General features: G+C 52.1%; 7 protein-coding genes across 7 annotated transcripts; 5 read left to right on the plus strand and 2 right to left on the minus strand.

The window, feature by feature from the left end:
- Positions 1-28: 28 nt before the first annotated feature.
- Z519_04793 (uncharacterized protein) lies at positions 29-1,669 on the plus strand (the record flags this gene model as incomplete). Its single annotated transcript, XM_016762537.1, has 3 exons — positions 29-558; positions 622-1,051; positions 1,097-1,669. The coding sequence occupies 3 exons, from the start codon at positions 29-31 to the stop codon at positions 1,667-1,669; spliced, it is 1,533 nt and encodes a 510-aa protein (XP_016621484.1).
- Positions 1,670-1,927: 258 nt separating this feature from the next.
- Positions 1,928-3,113, plus strand: Z519_04794 (uncharacterized protein; the record flags this gene model as incomplete). Its single annotated transcript, XM_016762538.1, has 2 exons — positions 1,928-2,917; positions 2,967-3,113. 2 exons carry the CDS (start codon positions 1,928-1,930, stop codon positions 3,111-3,113), a joined length of 1,137 nt encoding a protein of 378 aa, XP_016621485.1.
- Positions 3,114-3,640: 527 nt separating this feature from the next.
- Z519_04795 (uncharacterized protein) lies at positions 3,641-5,674 on the plus strand (the record flags this gene model as incomplete). The annotated part of the gene is made up of 1 exon (XM_016762539.1): positions 3,641-5,674. The coding sequence occupies one exon, from the start codon at positions 3,641-3,643 to the stop codon at positions 5,672-5,674; it is 2,034 nt and encodes a 677-aa protein (XP_016621486.1).
- Positions 5,675-9,117: 3,443 nt separating this feature from the next.
- On the plus strand, positions 9,118-10,888 carry Z519_04796 (uncharacterized protein; the record flags this gene model as incomplete). The annotated part of the gene is made up of 2 exons (XM_016762540.1): positions 9,118-9,207; positions 9,278-10,888. 2 exons carry the CDS (start codon positions 9,118-9,120, stop codon positions 10,886-10,888), a joined length of 1,701 nt encoding a protein of 566 aa, XP_016621487.1.
- Positions 10,889-14,521: 3,633 nt separating this feature from the next.
- Positions 14,522-16,547, minus strand: Z519_04797 (protoporphyrinogen oxidase; the record flags this gene model as incomplete). Its single annotated transcript, XM_016762541.1, has 2 exons — positions 14,522-16,099; positions 16,152-16,547. 2 exons carry the CDS (start codon positions 16,545-16,547, stop codon positions 14,522-14,524), a joined length of 1,974 nt encoding a protein of 657 aa, XP_016621488.1.
- A 596-nt stretch (positions 16,548-17,143) lies between these two features.
- On the minus strand, positions 17,144-17,827 carry Z519_04798 (uncharacterized protein; the record flags this gene model as incomplete). The annotated part of the gene is made up of 1 exon (XM_016762542.1): positions 17,144-17,827. One exon carries the CDS (start codon positions 17,825-17,827, stop codon positions 17,144-17,146), a length of 684 nt encoding a protein of 227 aa, XP_016621489.1.
- A 1,265-nt stretch (positions 17,828-19,092) lies between these two features.
- Positions 19,093-19,783, plus strand: Z519_04799 (uncharacterized protein; the record flags this gene model as incomplete). Its single annotated transcript, XM_016762543.1, has 3 exons — positions 19,093-19,111; positions 19,164-19,294; positions 19,388-19,783. 3 exons carry the CDS (start codon positions 19,093-19,095, stop codon positions 19,781-19,783), a joined length of 546 nt encoding a protein of 181 aa, XP_016621490.1.
- Positions 19,784-21,558: the final 1,775 nt, after the last annotated feature.

Genomic DNA, 21,558 nt, shown 5'->3' on the forward strand with positions numbered 1-21,558 from the left:
ACTGGGCTGCAATTGGTGACAGCCAAATATGGGCTTGTGCATAAAAGCATACCCTATTCCACTGAACAATGTGCGGAAACAGAGAGAATCAGAAAGCCCAATCGCCCATCAAGCAGACATCAAGCAAGAAAACAAGATGGGAGAGAATAGTGTGAATGGTCGGAAAATGAACAATGTTCCCCTCTGGATCGACAACAAGCCTGTGCAATCGAAGACCACGTTTAGCGTAACAAATTCGACGTCGCAAAAAGAAGTATGGACTGCGTCTGCTGCCGATGTGGAAATTTCTCGAGAAGCTGTTGATTCTGCTTCCAGCGCGTTTCAATTGTGGGCTCACACACATCCAACAGAGAGGAGACGCATTTTCTTCAAAGCTGCAGAATTATTCAGATCCCGCCGCGACGAGATCGTCGAAACCATGGTTCAAGAGACCAGCTGTAGCAGTGAATGGGCTTCTGGAATCAACATGCGCATGGGAGTTGAGTTCTTGGAAGAGCTTGCAAGTCTTGCCACAACTTGCAGCATGGGATGGTTACCAACGACAGAAACTGAAAGTCTGTAAGCTCCAAGTTCCGACGAATTCTCAGCTAACCGCGAAGATCGCTTGGCTCTTGTATTCAGGGAGCCGTACGGTGTTGTGCTCGGAATTGCACCATGGAATGCGCCGTTCATCCTGGCCATTCGAGCAGTAGCGACACCCATCATTTGTGGAAATACTGCTGTGCTCAAAGCGTCGGAACTGAGTCCCATGACCCACCACATCATTGGACAAGTTTTTCGCGACGCTGGCCTGCCACCTGGGGTGCTAAATATCATCCAACACGCCCGCGAGGATGCTGCTGATGTGGTCAACGCCCTAATAGCCCACCCCGCAGTTCGCAAAATCAACTTCACAGGCTCGACGGCTGTGGGAAGAATTATCGCACAGCAGGCAGGCAGACACCTCAAGCCTGTTTTGCTAGAACTGGGCGGCAAAGCTTCGTGCATTGTCCTTGAAGATGCAGATTTGGTCAAAGCCGCGAAGGCCGTAGTGATGGGAGGATTCTTGCATGTAAGTTGATCCCCAGAGAGCATGACAGTTATTCACGCGCCATAGCATGGACAAATTTGCATGGCGACTGAGCGAGTGATTGTCATGCGTCCAGTTGCAGAAGAATTCTTGAAGATACTCAAAGAAGAGGCCCAGGCATTTGTCGTAGGCAATGCCGTGTCAACCGACGGGGCAGAGCGAACGGCATCCCTAGTCCAGACTGCGGTAGAACAGGGAGCTCGCCTAGAATTCGGACATCCCTCGTGTCTCAACGCATCTCTCCGACCAACAATTCTGAGTGGTTTAACAAAGGACATGGATTTGTTCTATGCCGAGAGTTTTGGGCCTACCTTGAGCTTGACCACGGTTGACACTGTGGATGAAGCGATCGGGCTGGCCAACGACACAGGATATGGTCTCTCAGCGAGCATATTCTCCAAGAATATCCCTAAGGCGTTGAGATGTGCGAGGCGGATTGAGACCGGAGCTTGCCATATCAATGGAATGACGGTCCATGATGAGCCATTCTTGCCGCATGGGGGAGCGAAAGAAAGCGGATTCGGTAGATTTGGCGCTCGATGGGGAATGGACGAGTTCCTCCAAGTTAGAACCGTCACAATCCTCGACGAGGGAAAATAGTTAGGAATCATGGTTGAAGTTCGGGTTTCCCGTAGAAATCTGCCATTGCCAGAGCGCCACACCAGCTGTGCCACAAGAGAGCCGAACAACATTTCCACGTCATACGGCATTTGGACCTCCACCTTTTGTTCGGCATGTTCGGCCCTTATACGGGTTCATATACCGGCCACCCACCATGACCCCACGTGAGCTGTTTGCCGTTGCTATAACTGCTGTTCAGTCTTCAAAGGACCAGACGAAGACACCTAAAGCAAAAAAATGGGGTCCGTTTCCAGTCCAAATGGCGCAAGCAGCACAGTCGCTCTGGTGGTCTCTGAACACAACGGGCCTTTCGAAGTTAAAGAAGTACAACTGAATGATATGCGACCCGATGAGATTGTGGTCCGCATGATAGCAACGGGTGTCTGTCATACCGATGTGGCCACTTCCATAGGTCACCGAGGTCCTGGGCTACCTGCAATCCTCGGCCATGAAGGTTCTGGAGTCGTTGAACAAGTCGGTTCCGAGGTGAAACATGTGGCTATTGGTGATCATGTGCTTTTGTCCTTCAACTACTGTGGGAATTGCACGCCCTGCCGTCGCGGGAACCCATCATACTGTCGAAAAGGACCCCATTTGTGTTTCGGCGGCTCTCGCTTGGATGGAAGCAAGCCATTCTCTCTCAACGGCACCGACATCAACTCATCCTACTTTGGCCAGTCTTCCTTCGCTGCCCGTTCGATTGTGAGCGGAGTCTGCGCGGTAAAGATCCCTTCAAATGTCCCGCTTGACATTCTTTGCTGTCTAGGCTGCGGGATCCAAACGGGAGCTGGTACCGTCTTGAATCTTCTCAAGCCCACTGTGGGAGCATCGATTGCAGTATTCGGTGTCGGGTCAGTCGGTCTGGCGGCGATCATGGCGGCGGCCAAATTGACACCTGCCACAAAGATCATTGCTATTGATATCGTGGATTCCCGACTGGAACTGGCTTCGGAGCTGGGAGCAACACACACGATCAATTCGAAAGAGAAAGACGTGGTTGCACTGATCAAAGCCGCCACCAATGGCGAGGGGGTCGACTGTGCCCTTGATGCGACCGGGATCGTTGCTGTCATTGAGTCCATGATCGCAGCAGCAGCAAATAACGGAACAGTGGCAACAGTCGGAGGAGCGCCAAAGGGGGTTTTCGTCAACATTGAAGCGGCGTCCTGGATAGGTAGAAACGTCAGTTACGTGGGCTCATGTCAAGGTTCTTCATTTCCACAAACGGTATGATCGGTGTGTATTCTATGCTTGGATTCGAGTTAACGATTGACAGTTCCTTCCTGCGCTTGTCGACTTCTGGAGGCAGGGCCGATTTCCCATAGATCGCCTTGTCACCCAGTATCCCTACAGGGAAATCAATCAAGCGATCGATGATATGCATCATGGAAAATGCATAAAACCAGTCTTGATATGGGAATGAGAAAGGGCCAAGGACATGAGTTTTTTGAGCAACCCCGTCCGGTCAAGCTTCTCGCCAATATCAAGAGAATTCTGCATGGGGGCATGCCCAACTCGTCTCAGTAGAATCCATTCGTATCATGATTGATGTTCGGAAATGGTTCGAGGATCCATTAACCCTGGGCGACAAGACGCTGAGTTGAGCTATCCATCCTTTCTGGCATTACTGGGTACAAGAGAGAGACTTCCTTGATTCACGATAAGTCTTCTCGTGGATAAATAATAGCATTTGTAGACGAGGATTAGATGAGGAAGACACCTAGCGAGCTGTTGCGAGCTGACTGGATAATCTAGTGTTCGGACTAACATTATCCCGGGTCTGGGCGCAATTGCTCACGCTGCCACTCTGGCGCGTCTGTACGTCGCGAGATGTAGTAGAGAGCATGGGTTGGGCAGTGAACAGTGTTTGATATACTGTTTTCCACCCAAAGGCCATGCCTTTATAACATTCACCCCCTCTGATGATTCCTCTTCTAATAATCCTTAAGGATGTGGCTGGACCGCTTGACTGCTGGTGCTGCAACGCCCAGTGGCTCTCGTGAGTCGCTTGCCCCGACCAGGCCATACTCTCCCTTGCCACGCAAGAATTCCCAGCTTGCTGCTCCGACTCAGCGGACACTCTCTGGGCTGGGCCTACTTGCGACTCGATCTTCGACATCCCTTGACCTCAGTGCGAACACTTCTACGACATCTCTTACAACTCCGCCGAGACAGCCCAATGGATCATCTCTAAGATTCGAGCAGAGGCCACCGCCTAATGTGCCGGACCCTGTGAATGTAATGAAGAGCATACTGGGAAACTCGGAACGTGGAGCAGTACCTGGAGGAGGGTCCAGGAAGCAAGATGTCGAGATCAGCAAAGAGATTGACTTTGGAGGTCTGAACCTTGAAGAGTTCGTTGCCCAAGATATATCGCCACGACCTGCTGGCAACGGCTTTCGGGTCGAAATATCAGCAAAAGAGAACAGGCAAAAATTTGAAGAATTTCACAAGTCGATTGCAGAATGCGATCAAATTCTTACCAATGTCGAATCCTACCTGACCAATTTCAAGGCCGAACTCGGCCAGGTCTCCGCAGAAATTGAGAACTTACAGGCTCGCTCTACCCAGCTGAACGCCAAACTTGACAACCGCCGTAATGTGGAGAAGCTTCTGGGACCCGCGGTAGAAGAAGTCAGCCTTTCTCCTTTCACAGTAAAGTCCATCGCCGAGGGCCCTATCGACGAAACATTCGTCAAGGCTCTGAAGGAAGTTGAAGCAAGATCATTCATAATAGAAGCCAATGAGGAGAAATCGGAGCAGCTCAAGGCGTTGCAGGACCTGAAGCCTCTGCTTGAAGACCTCAAGATCAAAGCGATCGAGCGAATTCGAGACTATATCGTGGCACAGATCAAAGCGCTTCGGTCACCCAACATTAACGCCCAAGTAATCCAACAGCAAACTTTCCTAAGATACAAAGATCTTTATGCCTTTCTTGCTCGAAATCACCCAGTCTTGGCCGAGGAGACTGGGCAAGCTTATGTCAACACGATGCGGTGGTACTACAGCAGTCACTTTTCCCGATACCAGCAAGCTCTCGATGCTCTACAAATCCACGCCTTCGATCAACATGACCTGCTCGGCTCAGAGTCCCCCCCGGCAAGACGAAACGTGCTAGGTACGCCCAAACCTGCTCCTCCACCGCATGAGGCCTTCAGCCTAGGACGAAGAGAAGACGTCCTCAAATCCAAGAACGACACAGCCATCCCTGCCTACCTGGCCGAAGAAAGCAAGTCGGCACATTACCTTGAAGTGCCCTTCCGGAACTTCAACCAAGCGCTCATCGACAATGTCTCGGCCGAGTATTCAGTCGTCACCGAATTGTTCTCTACCAGTACGTACCACCAAATCTCCCGACGGGTAGTCGAGATCTTCGAGCCTACATTCGCCATGGGCCACAATCTGACCAAGGGCCTTGTTGAAAACACGAACGATTGCCTGGGCGTCCTGCTCTGCGTCCGACTGAACCAGCACTTCGCATTCGAGCTGCAACGGCGCAAAGTCCCCGTCGCAGATTCGTACATCAACTATACAAACATCCTCCTGTGGCCGCGTTTCCAGATCGTCATGGACGCACACTGCGAGTCGCTGAGAAAAGTCCCCGCTCCGACGACCAGCAATCGAGGCGCAGCAGCAGCATTTTCCCTCGTCAGCGGAGGATCATCGTCAGACGCCTCGAAAACCTCGGTCGCTCCTCACGCCATCACACAGCGATTCGGCCAATTCCTGCAAGGCATCCTCTTGCTCGGTGCAGAGGCCGGCGGCGACGACGAACCCGTCTCCAACAGCCTGGTCCGTTTGAGAACCGAGTACGAGTCTCTGATGGGCAAATTGGCCAAGGCGGCGGGCGACGCGAGCAAAAGGGCAAAGTTCCTGTACAACAACTATAGTCTGGTGTTGACGATCATTAGTGACACGAGAGGCAAATTGGCAGAGGAACAGAAGGAGCACTTTGGCGGTTTGGTACGAGAGATGAAGAAGTAAATGTGATAGGCAAATAAATAACGAGGCCCGGTGGAGAAGGGCATCAGACAGATCTACTGGTGCTCCTCCGTGACATGGACCATGGGTCCCGCTCGGCCGCCCTCCTTGCTCGCATAGCTCGTGCGTAACCTATCAAGCTCGAAGCGTAGCATAAAAGAAACTCGACTTAGACGTGTCAGAAACTGGAATCGCTCGTTCTCGGTTGCAGAGCGGAGAGATGAAACATGTCATGCCAGCAAGGCATGAGCAGAAGTAGAGATCCCACGCCGCGATGAAGACGAACGTGGATCGATAGAGCACCGGGTTCGCAGGAAAGTTGAGTGCTTGGGAGTCACCTCCAACGATGATCACCTGCGTTCAATGCAGACAACGAACCCATTGTGTGCTCGGTCTGACTCTACTAAGCACATGCCCAGATTGAAGTAGGTGAGGCAACGCTCTCCCGATTGATCGCACTCTTGTCTAGGCCTTCCGGGTGACCTGAGACATGGAACTATCACAATCCAATTTGTAGCCCGACAAGAATGATAAGTCGATCACCCCTATCGCCGCAAACCAGAAGCACTTTTGAGGCCCAACGAGTTATCTGAACTGCAAGTAATGAAGCCCAGCAAGGTGAAATTCACCGATTGCATTGTTGGTGAGAGTGAGACGTCATTTTTGAGTTTGTATGCATCATTATTGTCTAATGTCCCGTTCCATGGGACCCGGACTGACGTTAAACACCGATTGAGAGGAAGGGGGCGAGACTGTGATGTCAAAAAGGACTATTCGAGCAGACATCTGAAAATGACATTAATATTCAAACAATTCGATAGCTGTGAAGCAGGGCATCGCTGATCAGCAACCTCTGCCCGACCGATTTGGGAAATGGTTCAAATTATTAGAAACCTGTGAGTTAGCAGATTCGGACCTTGATGAAAAACCTCACCTAGAGTTTAGGGTGAGAGTCGATCATGGTAGGAAATAGATCGACGGCAGTGAGACGCGGAAGAGCACGCTCAGACGATTCTCCTCGAATCCCGAAGGCATATCTAGGCGAGCGAGGCTCGGTCGCCAAAGGCAGATGGTCGAACCTTGGCGAGATATCCTGCTGGCTTCAAGCCGTCACTGGGACGCCAAGGCTGCTCTTGGATCGTGACGATTGACAAGCTTGTCCAGCTGAATTCCGGCACCAAGCCATTTGCCACAGAGTACTAAGAGCAGGCGATGTTCCAGAGGTTGTCTGTCAGGAAAGGTGAGCCAGCCTGCCAGACATAACGTGGTGAGATGCTTGAAATTGCCTCGATGTGGTCGAGGAGGAAGGTGAGGGAGCATCTGAACACACAGTCAGCCGAGCACTAGGGGGCTGAATACCTTCCCGTCGGGTAACGGGATGCTCCGTAAAGTGCTCAAAGAAGCGCTTATTCTCGGGGGGAATATTGCATTTGCTTTTTCTTCCTCCTTGATCTGGCGCATCGGCATTGCACAAAGTCAAAAAAGAGCCAGTTGCCCCTGTGGCAACGCACTTTGCCGAGGACTGAGGGTTAAGAGTTAGCGAACACGAGCCGCGGTCTTCTAGAATTGTGTATTTGCGGTGGGAAGGTAGGGTTTGGGCGATCCGGGTCGGGAAGAGGATGTCAGCACTGTGTTGATTGCAGAATTTCCTATCGAATGATGACAGTCAGAAATGAGGGAGTGGTTGCCAAGGCACCTATTGGGAAATACTCGAGAGTAAGAGATACGCCACCGCATGCGCAGCTAAACACCGGCTTCCTGCGCCATGGCTTGGCCGTTAGCCCGATGCAACTTTCCTTTGCCGCCCTTCCAGAAGCTGCTTCTAACTGACTACTCATTCGAGTCCAGCGCAGGCCAGCGCATCGGAGGCGGGGACCGGATTGGGGGACCAGGGCCGCTCCCTGCTGCCCTGTTGCTGCTTAGCTGGAGTCTCGCTTCGAGTGCCCGAAAACTGCTGGGCTCCCCCCTCCCCGCGGTGGTGTTGGTCAGGTCGAGATTGAGTAATTCAAATTGGCAATGGCGCCATGAGCCAGTGAGAGGAGACGAGCAGGACGTGTCTTGAGGTGCTGGAGGCCGTACTGGGTGTTGGTGATATGGTTGCTGGTGGTTGTGCTGTGGTTGGTGTCGTGGTAATTTCAGCAGAGCACTTTTCTTTTGTTGCGTGCAACTAGTAAGAAAGTTGCGAGACAGTTTCTTGGGGAGTTGCTTGCCCGTTGCTTGCCCATTGCTTGCCTAGTGCTTGCGTGCTCTTGGTTGCTCTTGGTTGCTCTTGGTGGCTCTTGTGGTGCTTGGAAGCTCGGCCACCTTCCGTTCTGGATGGCACCTGGGAGCACAAGATGGAACGCTACTTTACCCCACACTGCGCTACACCAGCAACAGACAAGCAGGGCAAGCAGGGTCGTCACGGGCCTGCATCTCAATTGTCTCTCACTTTCACCTCACCTTCACCTCACCTTGTCCCCTCGTCGTTGGGCGCAGTTTGTACTGAAAAATGAAAATCGGCCTCGCCGCATGTCGAAGCCTCGCCCGAGAAATCAACGGCGTGCAGTGCGGTAGCGTGCCAATACACCACAGGCGCCCTGTGGAACGGGTTATCTGCAAGGCTCACCTGTTCGAGCAGCCTGAAGTGACCAGGTGAAGGGGAAAAGATAAGAGAGTTGCGCTGTGAGTGGAGTGGCTGTTGGCTGCGCTATGCCTCGCCACCCTGCATCCACCCTTCGTCCACCCTCCGACTTGGTCTTCTTCTGGCTGCCTTTTCGCGCCTCCTCGCTCTTGGTCACTCCTCACTGGCTTCTGGCTCTGCCCTTGAACTGCCTTGAGCTGCCTTGATCGTATCTCACTCCAACGGAGATCACACCCTACCTGCTCCACCTCAATTCCTCCAGACCGGCGACTTCCACCTGTCACTCGGCTTCCTCTAGCACGCATCGAGCCATCCTTCCACCTAGTGCCCCTCTCGTCCCCTTCGCCAACCCTTGTCGAGACCGCCTACAGCTACCCCGTACCTTTGGTGATCACCTTTCGCACCATCGTCCTTGTGTCCTAGCGCAGGCCTTTTCCACCCTCGTCCTCGCAGTTCGCCTTGCTCAAGTGGGTCGTAATGTCACACTCTGGCACACGGGCTTTGAGTCTCGACGCTTTGCATCTCGTGGTCTTTCGGCGCAAGCGATCATGCCAGAGCTGTCAATGGGCTCGATGCGGCCAGGGTAATCTGCCCGCCCCCCAGACACATCCCATCCCATGGCCCACGCGCACTTCTTGTTGTCCCTACATATAACTCTCCAAGCCGCCCTGAACCTGCGAAGTCCCCCTTGACTTGTTCTTCCCATCTCCAGGTCTCAGGCCTTGTTGCTCGACCCTGCCTGACCCCCAGCAGCTTGTCGAGCTCTGTTAACTGGAAAAATAGTCAGCACTCGACATCCTCAATAGCTCCAACAAGCTCCAACATGGAAAAGACCGCCGATTTCCGTCTCGGCTCTGGATCTGAGTCGCCAGAGAACATCCCAATTGACTACAGTGAGGCCAACAAGACTGAGGTGAGTGGGGCTTTGTGCGCGTCCAAACAGGTCTGTTCAAAGTCGCTAACGTCTGTCTCTTTCCTTTCAGGCCCGACGAGGCTCCAAGATCAACGAAGCCACCGATGTCTTTGGCGATATCGCCACTGCTGAAGAATATGGCTATGTCTCGCGAGGTCTCAAATCCCGTCACATCCAGTTCATTGCTCTGGGTGGCACCATTGGTACTGGTCTGTTCTTGGGTATTGGCCGTGCTTTCCTGCAAGCCGGCCCGTTATCAGTCCTGCTCGGTTATACCTTCACTGGTCTTGCCGTCTTCGCCATGATGATGTCGCTCGGTGAGATGGCCACATGGCTTCCTCTCCCCGGTGCCATCCCACAATTCTGCGCTCGTTATGTCGACGATGCCATGGGTTTTGCTGTTGGCTGGAACAACTGGTACTCCTGCGCCATCACTCTCTGCGCTGAAATCTCTGCGGCATCGAGCGTCATTCAGTTCTGGCCCGGCGCCCGAGACGTCAACGTAGCAGCATGGATCTCGATCGTTGTGGTGCTAGTCCTGGTCCTCAACATTTTCGCCGTCGCCATTTATGGTGAAGCCGAATTCATTTTCGCATCCATCAAGATTGTCACCATTGTCGGCCTGCTCATTCTCGCCCTCATCATTGATGTGGGTGGCGTCCCAGGGCAACACCGTCTCGGCTTCCAGTACTGGAACAACCCCGGTGCTATGAAAGCATACATAGCTTCTGGCAGTACTGGTCGTTTCCTCGGTCTCTGGTCCACTTTGGTCAACGCCGCTTTCTCTTATGGTGGTGTCGAAATGGTGGCCGTCGCTGCCGGTGAGGCTGAGGATCCACGACGAAACATTCCCAAGGCGGTGCGCCGAGTGTTCTGGCGTATCCTCTTTTTCTACATCCTGGGCTCGTTGGCAATTGGTGTTTTGGTCCCTTACAACGACCCCAATCTCCTAAACGCTCGCGAGACGAATGCGCCTGGTGCCGCTCAATCACCTTGGGTTATCGCCATCAACCGTGCCGGAATCGATACCCTTCCATCCATCATTAACGCTGTAATCTTGACATCTGCTTCTTCTTCGGCCAACGCCTTCTTGTACACCGGATCTCGATATCTTTACGGCATTGCGCAAATCCGCCAAGCACCCAGATTCCTGCTCAAGTGCACAAAGACCGGTGTCCCCGTGTGGTGCGTGCTGGTCACCTGGTCAATCTCACTCCTCACCTATATGTCTTGCTCCTCCGGCTCAAACACAGTCTTCACGTGGTTCCAAAACTTAACCACCATTTCCACCCTCTTCACCTGGATCAGCATTTGCATTGCTTACCTTCGCTTTTACTATGCCTGTGAAGCCCAGGGCATCAACCGCAACGAGTTGCCTTTCAAGTCTCCCTTCCAACCGTACCTCGGCTACGCATCCGCCATCTTCTTCGGTCTCATCATCTTCTTCAATGGCTTCGATTCGATTGCCGGAAGCTGGGATTACCAGGCTTTCATCACCGACTACATCGGAGTACCCATCTATTTCGGACTGTATTTGTTCTGGAGAATCTTCAAGCGCACGCACTTCCGCAAGGCGTCCGAAGCCGATCTGTACACGGGCAAGGCTGCGCTGGATGCCATAGTATGGCCCGAGCGCAAGCCTAGAAATATCTTGGAGAGGATCTGGTTCTGGATTGCATGAAAGACGAGGGGGTGGCGATGATGTATCTTGGACGCTTTTCCTTGTTAAAAAATGATATACCATACCCTGCACGCGTTTCATGTTATATGTACCTTTGAACAAACCAGTCAGACAGCTCGAAGGCTAGCCATGATATCAACATATTTTCAAAACTGTCAAAATGAGAGAAATACTCGACATACCTCGATTGACTCCGGATGCGTCTTGTTGTATCCCTTGTCTCTGTTCGTATCCCGTGACGCCTGTCCCTTGCGGCCCAGTTCCGTTCTTCCTTGACCGTGTTCGTGTATGTGGGCGCGCATTCTGAGTGATGGGTCAGCAACTGAATAGCCGATTGACTGACTGGGCCTAGGGAAGGCGAGGCGAGGATAGCCTTCGTCGGATCCCTCCCGCGTCAAATGTCACGTTCCCATCAAACCCCCTGGTGCCTCGGGTTCTTGACGAGCCGAGTTATTTGGGCCGCGGTGGTTCGAGGGAGAGGATGAGTAACAGTAATGAGGATGGTGCTCGCCGAGGAGTTTGATTGATTGATTGGTTCATTGATCGAGTGAGTGGGTGAGTGGCTGATTGACGGACGAACGGACGGACTGGCCGATACATCAATCGAGACAGGGTTTGCGGATAGGCAGGTGAGGAGGTAAGATAGGCAACGTAGGGAGGTATAGTAAGTTGAACCCCGAACCGTCTGGACATCCGCCACGTGCTCATTAGCTTGCTAGCTCGCCCGCTCGCTCGCTCCCTCTCACCTGTCGATATTGCCCGCGCTAGGGACGCCAGAGTCCCTGTTTGGTGGAAATGTGGTTGGCAGCGGAATTGCAGAGGAGAAGCGGTCGTGCATGCGCGAAGGTCCTCCGGGAGGCTGAGTCGGTAAGTAGGTAAGTGAGTACGAATAGTCTCATGCCCGTGCCGGGGGCTGAGTGCCATCGAGCGAGTCGCTCTGCGACGTGTCCGTGTCAATTCGAACAGAAGGAGGTACTTTGTCTGTTGACGGAGGGAAGGGGGTTTAGACGGAAAGACGGATCTGGCGCTGCGACGACTCTTGAGCAACCTGCGTAGGTTCCCCCTGTAGATCGTGTCGCTAGGGGAAGTCGGGTTGAAGCTTCCCTTGCGCATATATCAGCTTTGCCCTCGTGGTCCCCTCTTGTTCTCCTTGTTCTGCTCCAGGGACGGTTGGTTCAATGAGTGAGCGATCGAGTGACTGAATGGGAGGCCGAGTGGACTCCTGGGTTAGGTTTTCCCGACTCTGCGGATTGCAAAGGGGTCGAGGCTGTTGAATGGATGGACGGCCGAGCGAGCGATTGACTCTGTACAAGTTTCTGAGAACACCACATCGGTCATTCAGTCAGTGAGTCACCTCCGGGGGTTGATGCATGCTCCTCTCTGAGCCAGCCTGCGTGATGCTTCTCCGTGCGCGTGAGTGCTGGTTGTTTGTAAATCAGGCCTTTCTTTCTCTTCATCATCGCCGCTCGGACGACGTCCCTCATTTCGCGAGCAATCAACCGCTTTCTTTCTCCAATACCCCCTTCTATGCATCACACTGTATTTCTCCAGGGTTGTTCTTCTTGGGTAAATACACCAACGCAAGGTCGAAAGCGGATCAAGTACGCCCTCTGAAGAGAGACAGACCCTAGAATATGGTTGGCGAGGACGGGAACAAAAAAAAACAAAAGAGAAGAGAGTGTAAGTGAGTAAGCCCGGAAAGTGAAAAGAACAGACGTCAATCCCCGACGAAGAACAAAGGAAAAAGAGCCAACATCACATAAAACGCAAACCTTCTACTCCAGAACCCACCCTCCGAGGCTGTCCTCGCAATACACACTTCGTACCGAGTACTCCGTGTTAGGGCCGACAATACCAAGGACAAAAGCCCTTGTGGACGTGGCTTGTGTGCCTCTCTGCGGAGGAGCAATTTCTAGTGGTCGAATTCGGTATTTAGCGGTGCCACGTTCTGGGGCTAGCACCATCTTAGCCAGGTCGATGTGGGCTGTTTGGATCCAGCACGGTTACCCAGCTCGCTAGGTGCTTATGGTGGGTTCTTGCATATCAAAGGGCGTGGGATATGGGGAAAGCAATGTCAACTGTTTGCCATCTTGCATATTGCCGAGAACTTGTGGTGTTTTGATCCTTCGTTTCTCTAGGGTGGCTTGCGACTCAATCGTGTAGAGAGGCAACAGGAAAAGCCACCGGATTGAGGACCGGTTGGACTTGTTCCATCTGCCGACGTCCGGCGACGCTAGGGGATAGAGCTTATACTTGTACAACGGAGAAGGATTTGGAGGAAATCAGAAAGAAGACGTAGATATACAAGGACAGACTCAGCCCATGAGCGACGAGACAAAGATTGAGCAAACCTGGCGGTAAGCTGGAGATTCCTGGGGGCATGATTACTGTCACGTTGTCGCCGTCGTGTCAGCAGATAACTGCTGCTCCACCACCTCCTTCCAGCGGACGCAACATATACCCAAATCTGGTATCCGGTAAGCCTCACGCGCGTATGCGTATAAGGGAGTGCTCGAGTGATTCAGATGTTTGTCCCTCTTTTTTTGCACAGGGCACACTAATTCAAAAAGCACTTCCCCCATTGGGGTTGGGCGTACCCTCTACAGCGGAAGCATGATTTGCCGGGATTGCTTCGCTTAGCCACGTAAAGTACTGTATGCCTCACGCCGAAACAAGTTGTGTCCTGTGCTAGCCTCGTCCATTATCATTGGTTGGGTTTCAATTTCTGTTAGTGAAGGGCGTAGGTAAAAACGGGCTGCACAAGTAAAATATTTAACACAGTGGGATGACAATGGCTCCACTGGGTCAAAAAGAATAAGGTCTTTGAAGGACGCGCCCTTCCGACGTCGGAGGCTCCAAAGACTCCATTTATGCTGACACCAATCCGAGATTGTTTAAAGGTTCAATTTGCGGGCGAGTTGATGAATCTGTCGACATCCTTTTGCGCCCAAGGGGATTCGGAGCAAAAGAAGACTCTCTTGAGAGAACGATCAAGCATCTGCGTCTTCTCCTAGGGAGAACGACAACGAGGCCCTGGAAATGCAAATGGTTGAGCCAATGCATTCCATGCAGCCCTGGCGAGTGACCGTCGCTAATGCCACAACAATAGCTGCCATCTCCTCGGGCTTTGCGCCACTCACATCCTCAGGGCCTGAGCTGTCAGTGGCAATTAGTGTCTCCGTAACGCAAGAGGCTGGTAGAAGCTTCCTCTGTTATTCCCAAATCCTTCCACATCCACACTTGTCTCCTCCTGGAAGACCACGAAAGGCTAGATGAGGATCGGTTTGTGAATCTCACAACTGGCTGTAATTCCACGTGCATACTTAGCTTTGAGCTTTTGTGCTTTCTGAGTCGCAGTCTCCTGGAAGTATAGCTGGAATATAATATTGGTAGCCAAAATATGAGCTGAAATAAACCCTCGAGAAGGCATCACCACTCGTCTTGTGGTGGATCGCGTAATTGGAACAAAAAGCCAGTGTTTCGATCGGCCTTGACAATTTCGCCTACCGCTGCAGCGCAGTTCTTGTTCTCTTACCGCGCTTGGTTGACGATCTTCTCTTGACCAATGTTAATCTACCACAGGGCCGAAGCTGTCAAACGGAAAGCCTCTAAGTTCCAGATCAGGATTCTTTCTCACTGCACGTGCTCGGTAGACATCGTTCCTGTCGGAACATGAGTCCGGAGCCATGATTCGTGCGTGTATCCCTGCAACCCGGTGTAGTCGTCTGCCTTGTCGCGAATCGCCCACGCTGATTCGCGTGCAGAAAGAACACAGTCACTCATTCCGGGAGCGCCCCGCCACCAAGGGCCTGCAAGTTTCAACCGTCCGTGATACATGGACGTTAAAGCCTCGTGAATGGTGGCCATGTCCTGAGCATACCCGACGGGATACTGCGGAATGCAATCGCGGTTGAGCCGCGCTTTGGCCACTTCGGGAGATTCTTGGATGTTGAGGTGTCTCCTCAACAGGGTTTGGGCCATTTCAATTGCCTGCTCTTCGCTAGGAAGGTCGCTCGGAGCCCATTCACTCCACCAATGTCCACCCAACATGACCGTCAACTTTGTACCCGGTGCGGTGTCCTGCAGCACAATCTCTGAATCATCTTCGGGGGGATCTGGATCCAGGGGGCCACCCCGGTCACTGTCAATAGAGATAAAGTAAGGGCCAGCGGATCTGGAGGCGATTGAATCAGACCGGCCAGATGTCTCGGAACTGAAGATAACGCCCAGAGCACGTTCCGGATTCTGTTCGAGCGGAACAGAGCGCGGAATAAGGTACCCAAAGCCTCTGACCGATGGAGGCAGCAAATTCTGGTTGCTGTAGTACAGATTGACAACCATGACATTGACAGAGGCATCACTGTGGTCACAGGCATTTGTGACCTTAGGATCTAACGCCGAACTCAAAGCTTGAGCGCTGCGGGATAGAAATTGCTTCAATGTCCGAGGCCCCAGTGTTGAAACAACATAATCATAGTTTGAGGTGATTCCAGACGGATTGCGTCTAACGGAGACTTGATTCTTGTTTTCATTGAACACGACATCTTCGACTGGACTTGACTGCAAAATGGTAATGTTCTCGTTTTTCCGAAGCTCTCGTTCCAACGAAGAGGTTATCTGGCCTAACCCCCGCCTGAATGTAAAAACACTCATTTCGCCGAAGCTGTCCAAGTTCGGTATTCTTTTGTAGTAGGTCTCCAGCGACCTGAGCGCAAGAACCTGCCGGTTCGCGTGTAGAACCCCATCGACAGGATTAAGAGTAACGCGGTTTGCCATGTTGGATAAAATCTCCAACAGGATGCCGGGTGCTTTTTCTCGGTCTCGCGTTTCAAGATGCCACAACTGCGGCAGTAAGGTCCTAGCGCTGAGCCTGTAAATGTCGCCGGCGAAAATTCCGTGACACACAGCAGAAAGTAGGTTATCCGCAACGTTCTTGTCAAATCTTCGGGACACGAAATCTCCGACGGATTCGTCCCTCACATTTTCATCTCGGGGAGGCACCCACGGTTCTCTCAAGCATCTCCATATTCCATCGTATAGGGGTTCGGTGAGCACGTTGTTCACAGCCCGAAGCAGCTCCAGGAGCGAAGTGTGTCTATTCAAGACAGGTAAACGAACAAGATGATCAGGATAGTAGATGTATCGATTGAGGGCAGCCGGGCTAGATTTTGATATCGCGACAAGATCTTTGCCGATGCGAAGTTGCGCAAGCTAGGAAACCATGTTAGCAACACGGGCAGAAGATTCTCGGTGTTGTGCTTACCAGCTCCAGCATAGCAAGCGGCGCAGGCCCCAGCCCAGCTCTCAGCGTTCGAGGACCCCATTCAAAAAGAACCTCCCCCTTGTCTACCCGAACCACTTCTGAATCGACCCATCCTCCAAGCCTATTGCTCTTCTCCAGTATTGTGATCTTTGCAGTGGGCAGCTGGCTGCTTAACAGGAAGGCTGTAGCAAGACCCGTAAACCCTCCCCCCAGAATGGCTATCTCTCGAGCATGTGGGTTTGGAGGAGGTAGTTCATCTTTACCACCAGGATGGCGTATCTTGATGTAGCCATGGCCGGCGGTCGTGTGAAACGTACGGAGGGTCAGCGTCGCTCGAGACTGCAATGCGTACTTTACGACATTTTGGTAGGGAGCACTACAGCCACCCACGCGCATATCCAGGGGATCCACACCGAACGGTGCATGCGGAAGGGGTCACGGAACGAAATCTAGAAGGGATCTGGAGACTGCGGAGGAGATGATGGGGGGCATCAAGAATTCAATTTGAATCCGTTCTACCAAAATTTTGGCGAGATGATGCTGGTCGGCTCGGCTCACTTGCCGCAAATCTACCTCCTTGTTGGGAAGTCCGCCTCGCCGTTTTCGGCTCCTTCGTTTGGCAGATGCAGCGCAGAAGGCGAGAAGGATTCTCTCCCAGACCGGAATCAGGACGTCGGCCGCACCACTGAGGACTCTTGCTGCTGACTGTAGATGTCTCATGCCTCGATCCGCACACAGGCCGCAATTCCCAGCCATTTGATAAATCCAGTAGTCATGAATCATGTTCCCTAGCTCATCAGCATACTCCTATTTCATGCAGTGGCAATGGCTGTTTTGGTGGATTCCTCGCCGAACCTCCGGCGAGGACAGGTTCATAGACAGTCCGAATAAGTGGTAGGGTTTCACCTCGCTGCTTGAATTGGAGGCCAGCCCAGCAGCCCCAAAATCAAACACCTGTGTACACATCGTGGAACAGCGGCGGCATTAGCCCCTCAACCGACCAAGTTGGTCGATGAAGCAACTTCATTTACAGGCTCAGCAGTGTCTTCCTGCATCTCTGGACCACCATAACCCAACTTCTTCAGATCGCGCAGCAGTTCGCCTTCTTTTCCGATCTTCATGATCTGGTCATGCGACAGCTTCTCGCCGGCCGCCCGCTTTTCTCTCAGATCACGGACTGCACGTAACTTCTTGAGCTGGTTGCGGATTTTCTTTTGTTGTTCCGCGTCGGCTTCGGCGGCCGGTTCCTCGTTGGTTGCCTGTTTCGAGGGATCGTGCCAGTTTTCCTTGCACTTGTCTCTTCCCGAGATATCGGCTATTTGCATCGCTGATGCGAGTTCATCTTCTGCGTCCTCAGCTGACCCCTCTGCTGCTGCCCTCCTTCGTGCGGCCTCCCTGCGTTTTGCGTTCTTGCTCAGTGCGGGAGACTCGTCTTTGGCTGCAGTGGCCGACTCTGCCCCAGGTACGCCACCATGGCCTCTGTTCTTCCATGCTTCAGCGCTCCTATTCTTGTAGGTTTCGACGTCTTCCGGCGGCCTGTAGCCCGGCCTCACCCTGATCTCTTTCCTGGTGGACCCATCCGCCCGTTTCGAAGCCGGAATATACGAAGCACCATCTGCAGTGATCTGTATGCCAGATTTGCTGGCTCGAGGCGTGCCAGACGGTCGGCTCGACATGGTACGGGGACAAGTGGCGGAAAGGATTCAGGTGGACGTTAACATGGCGAACTCCTCTGCCTCTCCAGAAGTTTCGCGGGCACGCAGCCGAAGGCTTCCTGAACTAGGCCTTCCGGGCAGCGAAGAATACGTTGCAAGCACCGGGTAATCTCGGTGGCTTTAGTGGACCTCGCAGTAAGTGGGGGAATAAAAATGAAAAAGAAGTGTGAATGATGGGTGATGGGGCCGTAGCTGGGGGGTGGGTGGCTCGGTGGGTCAAGATGAACCTACGGTGAAACCCCGCACTTGGTGGGGAGAGAAATGGACAACAGCCTCATTGCTGGGCTCGCGGCGTCCAAGGTTCAAACATCTCAGAACCTAAGACGTGTTGGTATTGCTTGCCTGCGCCACCTCGACTTGGTCAGCCTGAGATGAAAACATTAAAATTCAACTCAGTAATACTAGCACTTGTACCCTGTACTCCGTAGTGAAATGCGGCTCTGCTGCCAAGACATTACACTCAGCCTCCCTCGCATCTTCGTGGGGAAGCGATCGCTCTGAAAGCTAGCCTCTCTCGGTTACTTAAACCTAGGTAGGTATGTATTTTCATGCATCTGGTGTTCAGTAATGAGGTAGAATATCATCTAACTCGATCAAGGCGGCAGTGGCTGCCTAAGTACTCTCAACGGAGTCGTAATGGATTTGCTGGCTTCACAACATCTTGAAGCCTATAACTCAGGTATATAATGACGAACGCAATTATCTCTTCAGCGCTTTTGTGCTCCAAGCAAAACTATCTTTGCAGGCGGTGGTGAGCCGTTCCCAGGAGAAACACTTGAATTCTTTAACCATCGCTCGGCGAATACCTTCAGGCAGGCGCTGGCGGCCGGATATCATCTCTGCTCGATCTTGAGAAGCCTCCTTCCACCTCCCCTTCACCAACTCGACTGGAGATATCAACCGTCACTCGATGATAAACGGCCTCCTTTTGACGGATGGATGGAGTTGTCAGATATGCTTTCCTCTGAAAAGACTGATATCCTCGCACTGAGGTTGTCGGCACGCCGCCACCGCGATACCTCAGTCCGGTTTTTTTTGAGATTGGGAACCGTAAACACCTGGGTAAGCACGACTATAATGAGAAATGTTGCCATGAACACGGCTTTCCCGAAGAGGTATGATACTCCCTGGTATACTATCGGAGCATGACCCGGCGACCCACGGTTTGGTTCTGGTTTCTAAGCCCGACTGGAAGAAGCGGCGTGGATAGCTGCTGGTCCTTGAAAATGGTCATATATGAGGCAGGTTAGATGGCCATGTTGCAAGTGGTACCTTCCTCGCTGACTGTTCATTTTAGGCCCCTCTGCTCCTGGCTCTTTGTTGGCAATTGACTCGAATGCCGCTCAGTCGAACGGCTATCGATACGGTTCGAAGACTACAGACGAGGAGAAGATCCGGATGACTGCTCGTACCTGGCTTATGAACTGCGTGAAGAACCACGGCTCTTGTTGCTCTCTCCAAAACCCAGCTTCTCTACCATCAAGGTTGCTTCATCTGGTGCATGATCTAAGCTGAAACCAGCACATTGTCAGATTACGCTGTACCGCCCAGGCAGGCATGAAGGGCGAAGACTACATGACTCTTTCCGATTGTCGGGGTGATCTCGAAAAGATGGTCAAACTGACGAAAGCTAATCTCAATGCTTTAATCTGCGGAATGATATTGGAGCATTTCCCACAGAAGTTCCACCAGGCGCTTGAATTTGCGTCCTTTGGCGGCATCAACGATTTATGGATAGATGCCCTTTGTATCATGCAAGACGACAAAATTGACTGGTCAAAGGGAAGCCCCATTCATGGGTTTCTATATGCCAAAACGCCTTCTGCAACCTCAGTGCCGCCGACTCCGATGGTCGGGAAGGCAGCTTGTATGCCTATCGAGATCCCCCGCTCGTTGCACCTCTCTGCATCTCACTGAATCTAGATACGTGGAAAAGGACTAATGTAAGCCCCGGATAGCAGTACGTCTGTATTGTAGAGTCCTTGTGGAAGCGATGTGTTATAATCATTGGTGAATAACTGGGGTTGGGTCATGAAGGAAAGATTGCTGTCTCCCTGCACAATATTCTTCACAATGCAGCAGCTCTTTTGGAATACCGCTGCAACCAAGCTTGCGAAACGCTCGCAGATGGCGTATCGCAAGATCTGTTTCACTCACACCGCTTACCCGGGTCTATCAAGAACTTGAGGCCTTTACAGTCAACGATTGATCAGCTGTTGCTCCAACGACGGAGTGGTCCAGCCGTATCATCTACTGGTACCCAGCTTAAAAAGCATCTTCTAAGCCTTTGGGGTGATTTTCTGAATTTGTACAGCAGATGCAGGCTAACTTACAGGGTTGGTCGGATAATAAAATGCAATTGCAGAATGTCTAGAAACCGTCCTGGAAGACAAATTCCTTTACGGAATATGGCACAATGAACTGCCTTACCAACTGTTCTTTGAACACAATCCCGCAGTACAACACGACTCCAAAGACTCAATGCCCGAACTCAAGGACCTTACTGTCAATCCCAGAGTACTTAGCTGGAGCTGGGCATTTCACGACGGAGCACTAGATCAGGTACCTTTCTCCAGCTGGAAGGTAAAAGAAGATAATATCCCTTTGGTCTCGATCGTGGACTTCAAAGAGGGCAAGGATGCAGAAATAATCTTCGGCGGTGAGAGGCTCAGCCACTATGCGGCTTATCTACAGCTCAAATGTTTTGTGTTACGATGCACGGAAAATCCAGAAGAAGTGGTCCAGAACATAATTACTATCGGCACTTCAATGTGCTAGCGCATCTTGGAGACTGCTCAATGCCTGCAGTGGTGCATTTTGATCAGAATATTCCACCAAACAGCTTCATCCTGCCATTGTTTTGGTTCGACTGGTCTGGTCCCGGTAACGCAATCATCCTCACTCAGTTATCAGGTACAGGTCTCTATGTGTACAAAAGGTCGGGTTTTGTTGGTGCCAATATAAGACTGTGGACTGCTTTCAAAGAATACAAGGAGTCAGAGTGGAAGAAGAGACTTTCGACTTGGTCTAGCCGCCGACACTCGCTGCTCTCTGACACATTTACTGTATCAATCACTCGGTCCAAAGCTGTCCGCTCAAATTCCTTTCGGCATTGGGCTCGGCAATCGAAGAAGCGGGTTATCAGCGACAGCGTGAGACGACACAAGACGTGTAACGTCTACACTGAATCGTGCGCCCCGAGCGGTCCTCGGCATCAGTTGATACGTCGGGCGGGGAAAGGGTATACCATTTTACGGAGCCAATGAACAAGTCATAATGAAGGCAAGAATGGCGGTTGTCACCGCCATAGCGAACTCCATTGCGACCTCACCTTTTTGCAGGGAATTTGTGTGCATTCGTGTAGAAATTGGGATCTCTTCAACTCTATCTCCACAGACGTGATTTAGCACTTTCACGTGCAGCGAGAGATGTAGTTATGATAGCCATGACCACAACCGCGCAAAGTACCAAAGGAGATCAGCATCTCCGCCGAAAGTTAGAGGACCGACGGCAGTAACCGACGAAAAGGTGGAGTGAAAGGTCAGTGGCTTGTTGGCAATCAGCGTCGGGCCGCTCGAAGGTTTCAGTCGAGAGGACAGTCTTCGGAGAAGCTTCCACAACAAGCTGTTCTCTGCGTCAGGTAAGTTAGTGCTCGAGTGTCGTTTCGTTGAGCAGACAAGCGAAAACTGAGA

This window comes from Cladophialophora bantiana (assembly GCF_000835475.1).
Source record: "Cladophialophora bantiana CBS 173.52 unplaced genomic scaffold supercont1.6, whole genome shotgun sequence".
Classification (NCBI taxonomy): domain Eukaryota; kingdom Fungi; phylum Ascomycota; class Eurotiomycetes; order Chaetothyriales; family Herpotrichiellaceae; genus Cladophialophora; species Cladophialophora bantiana.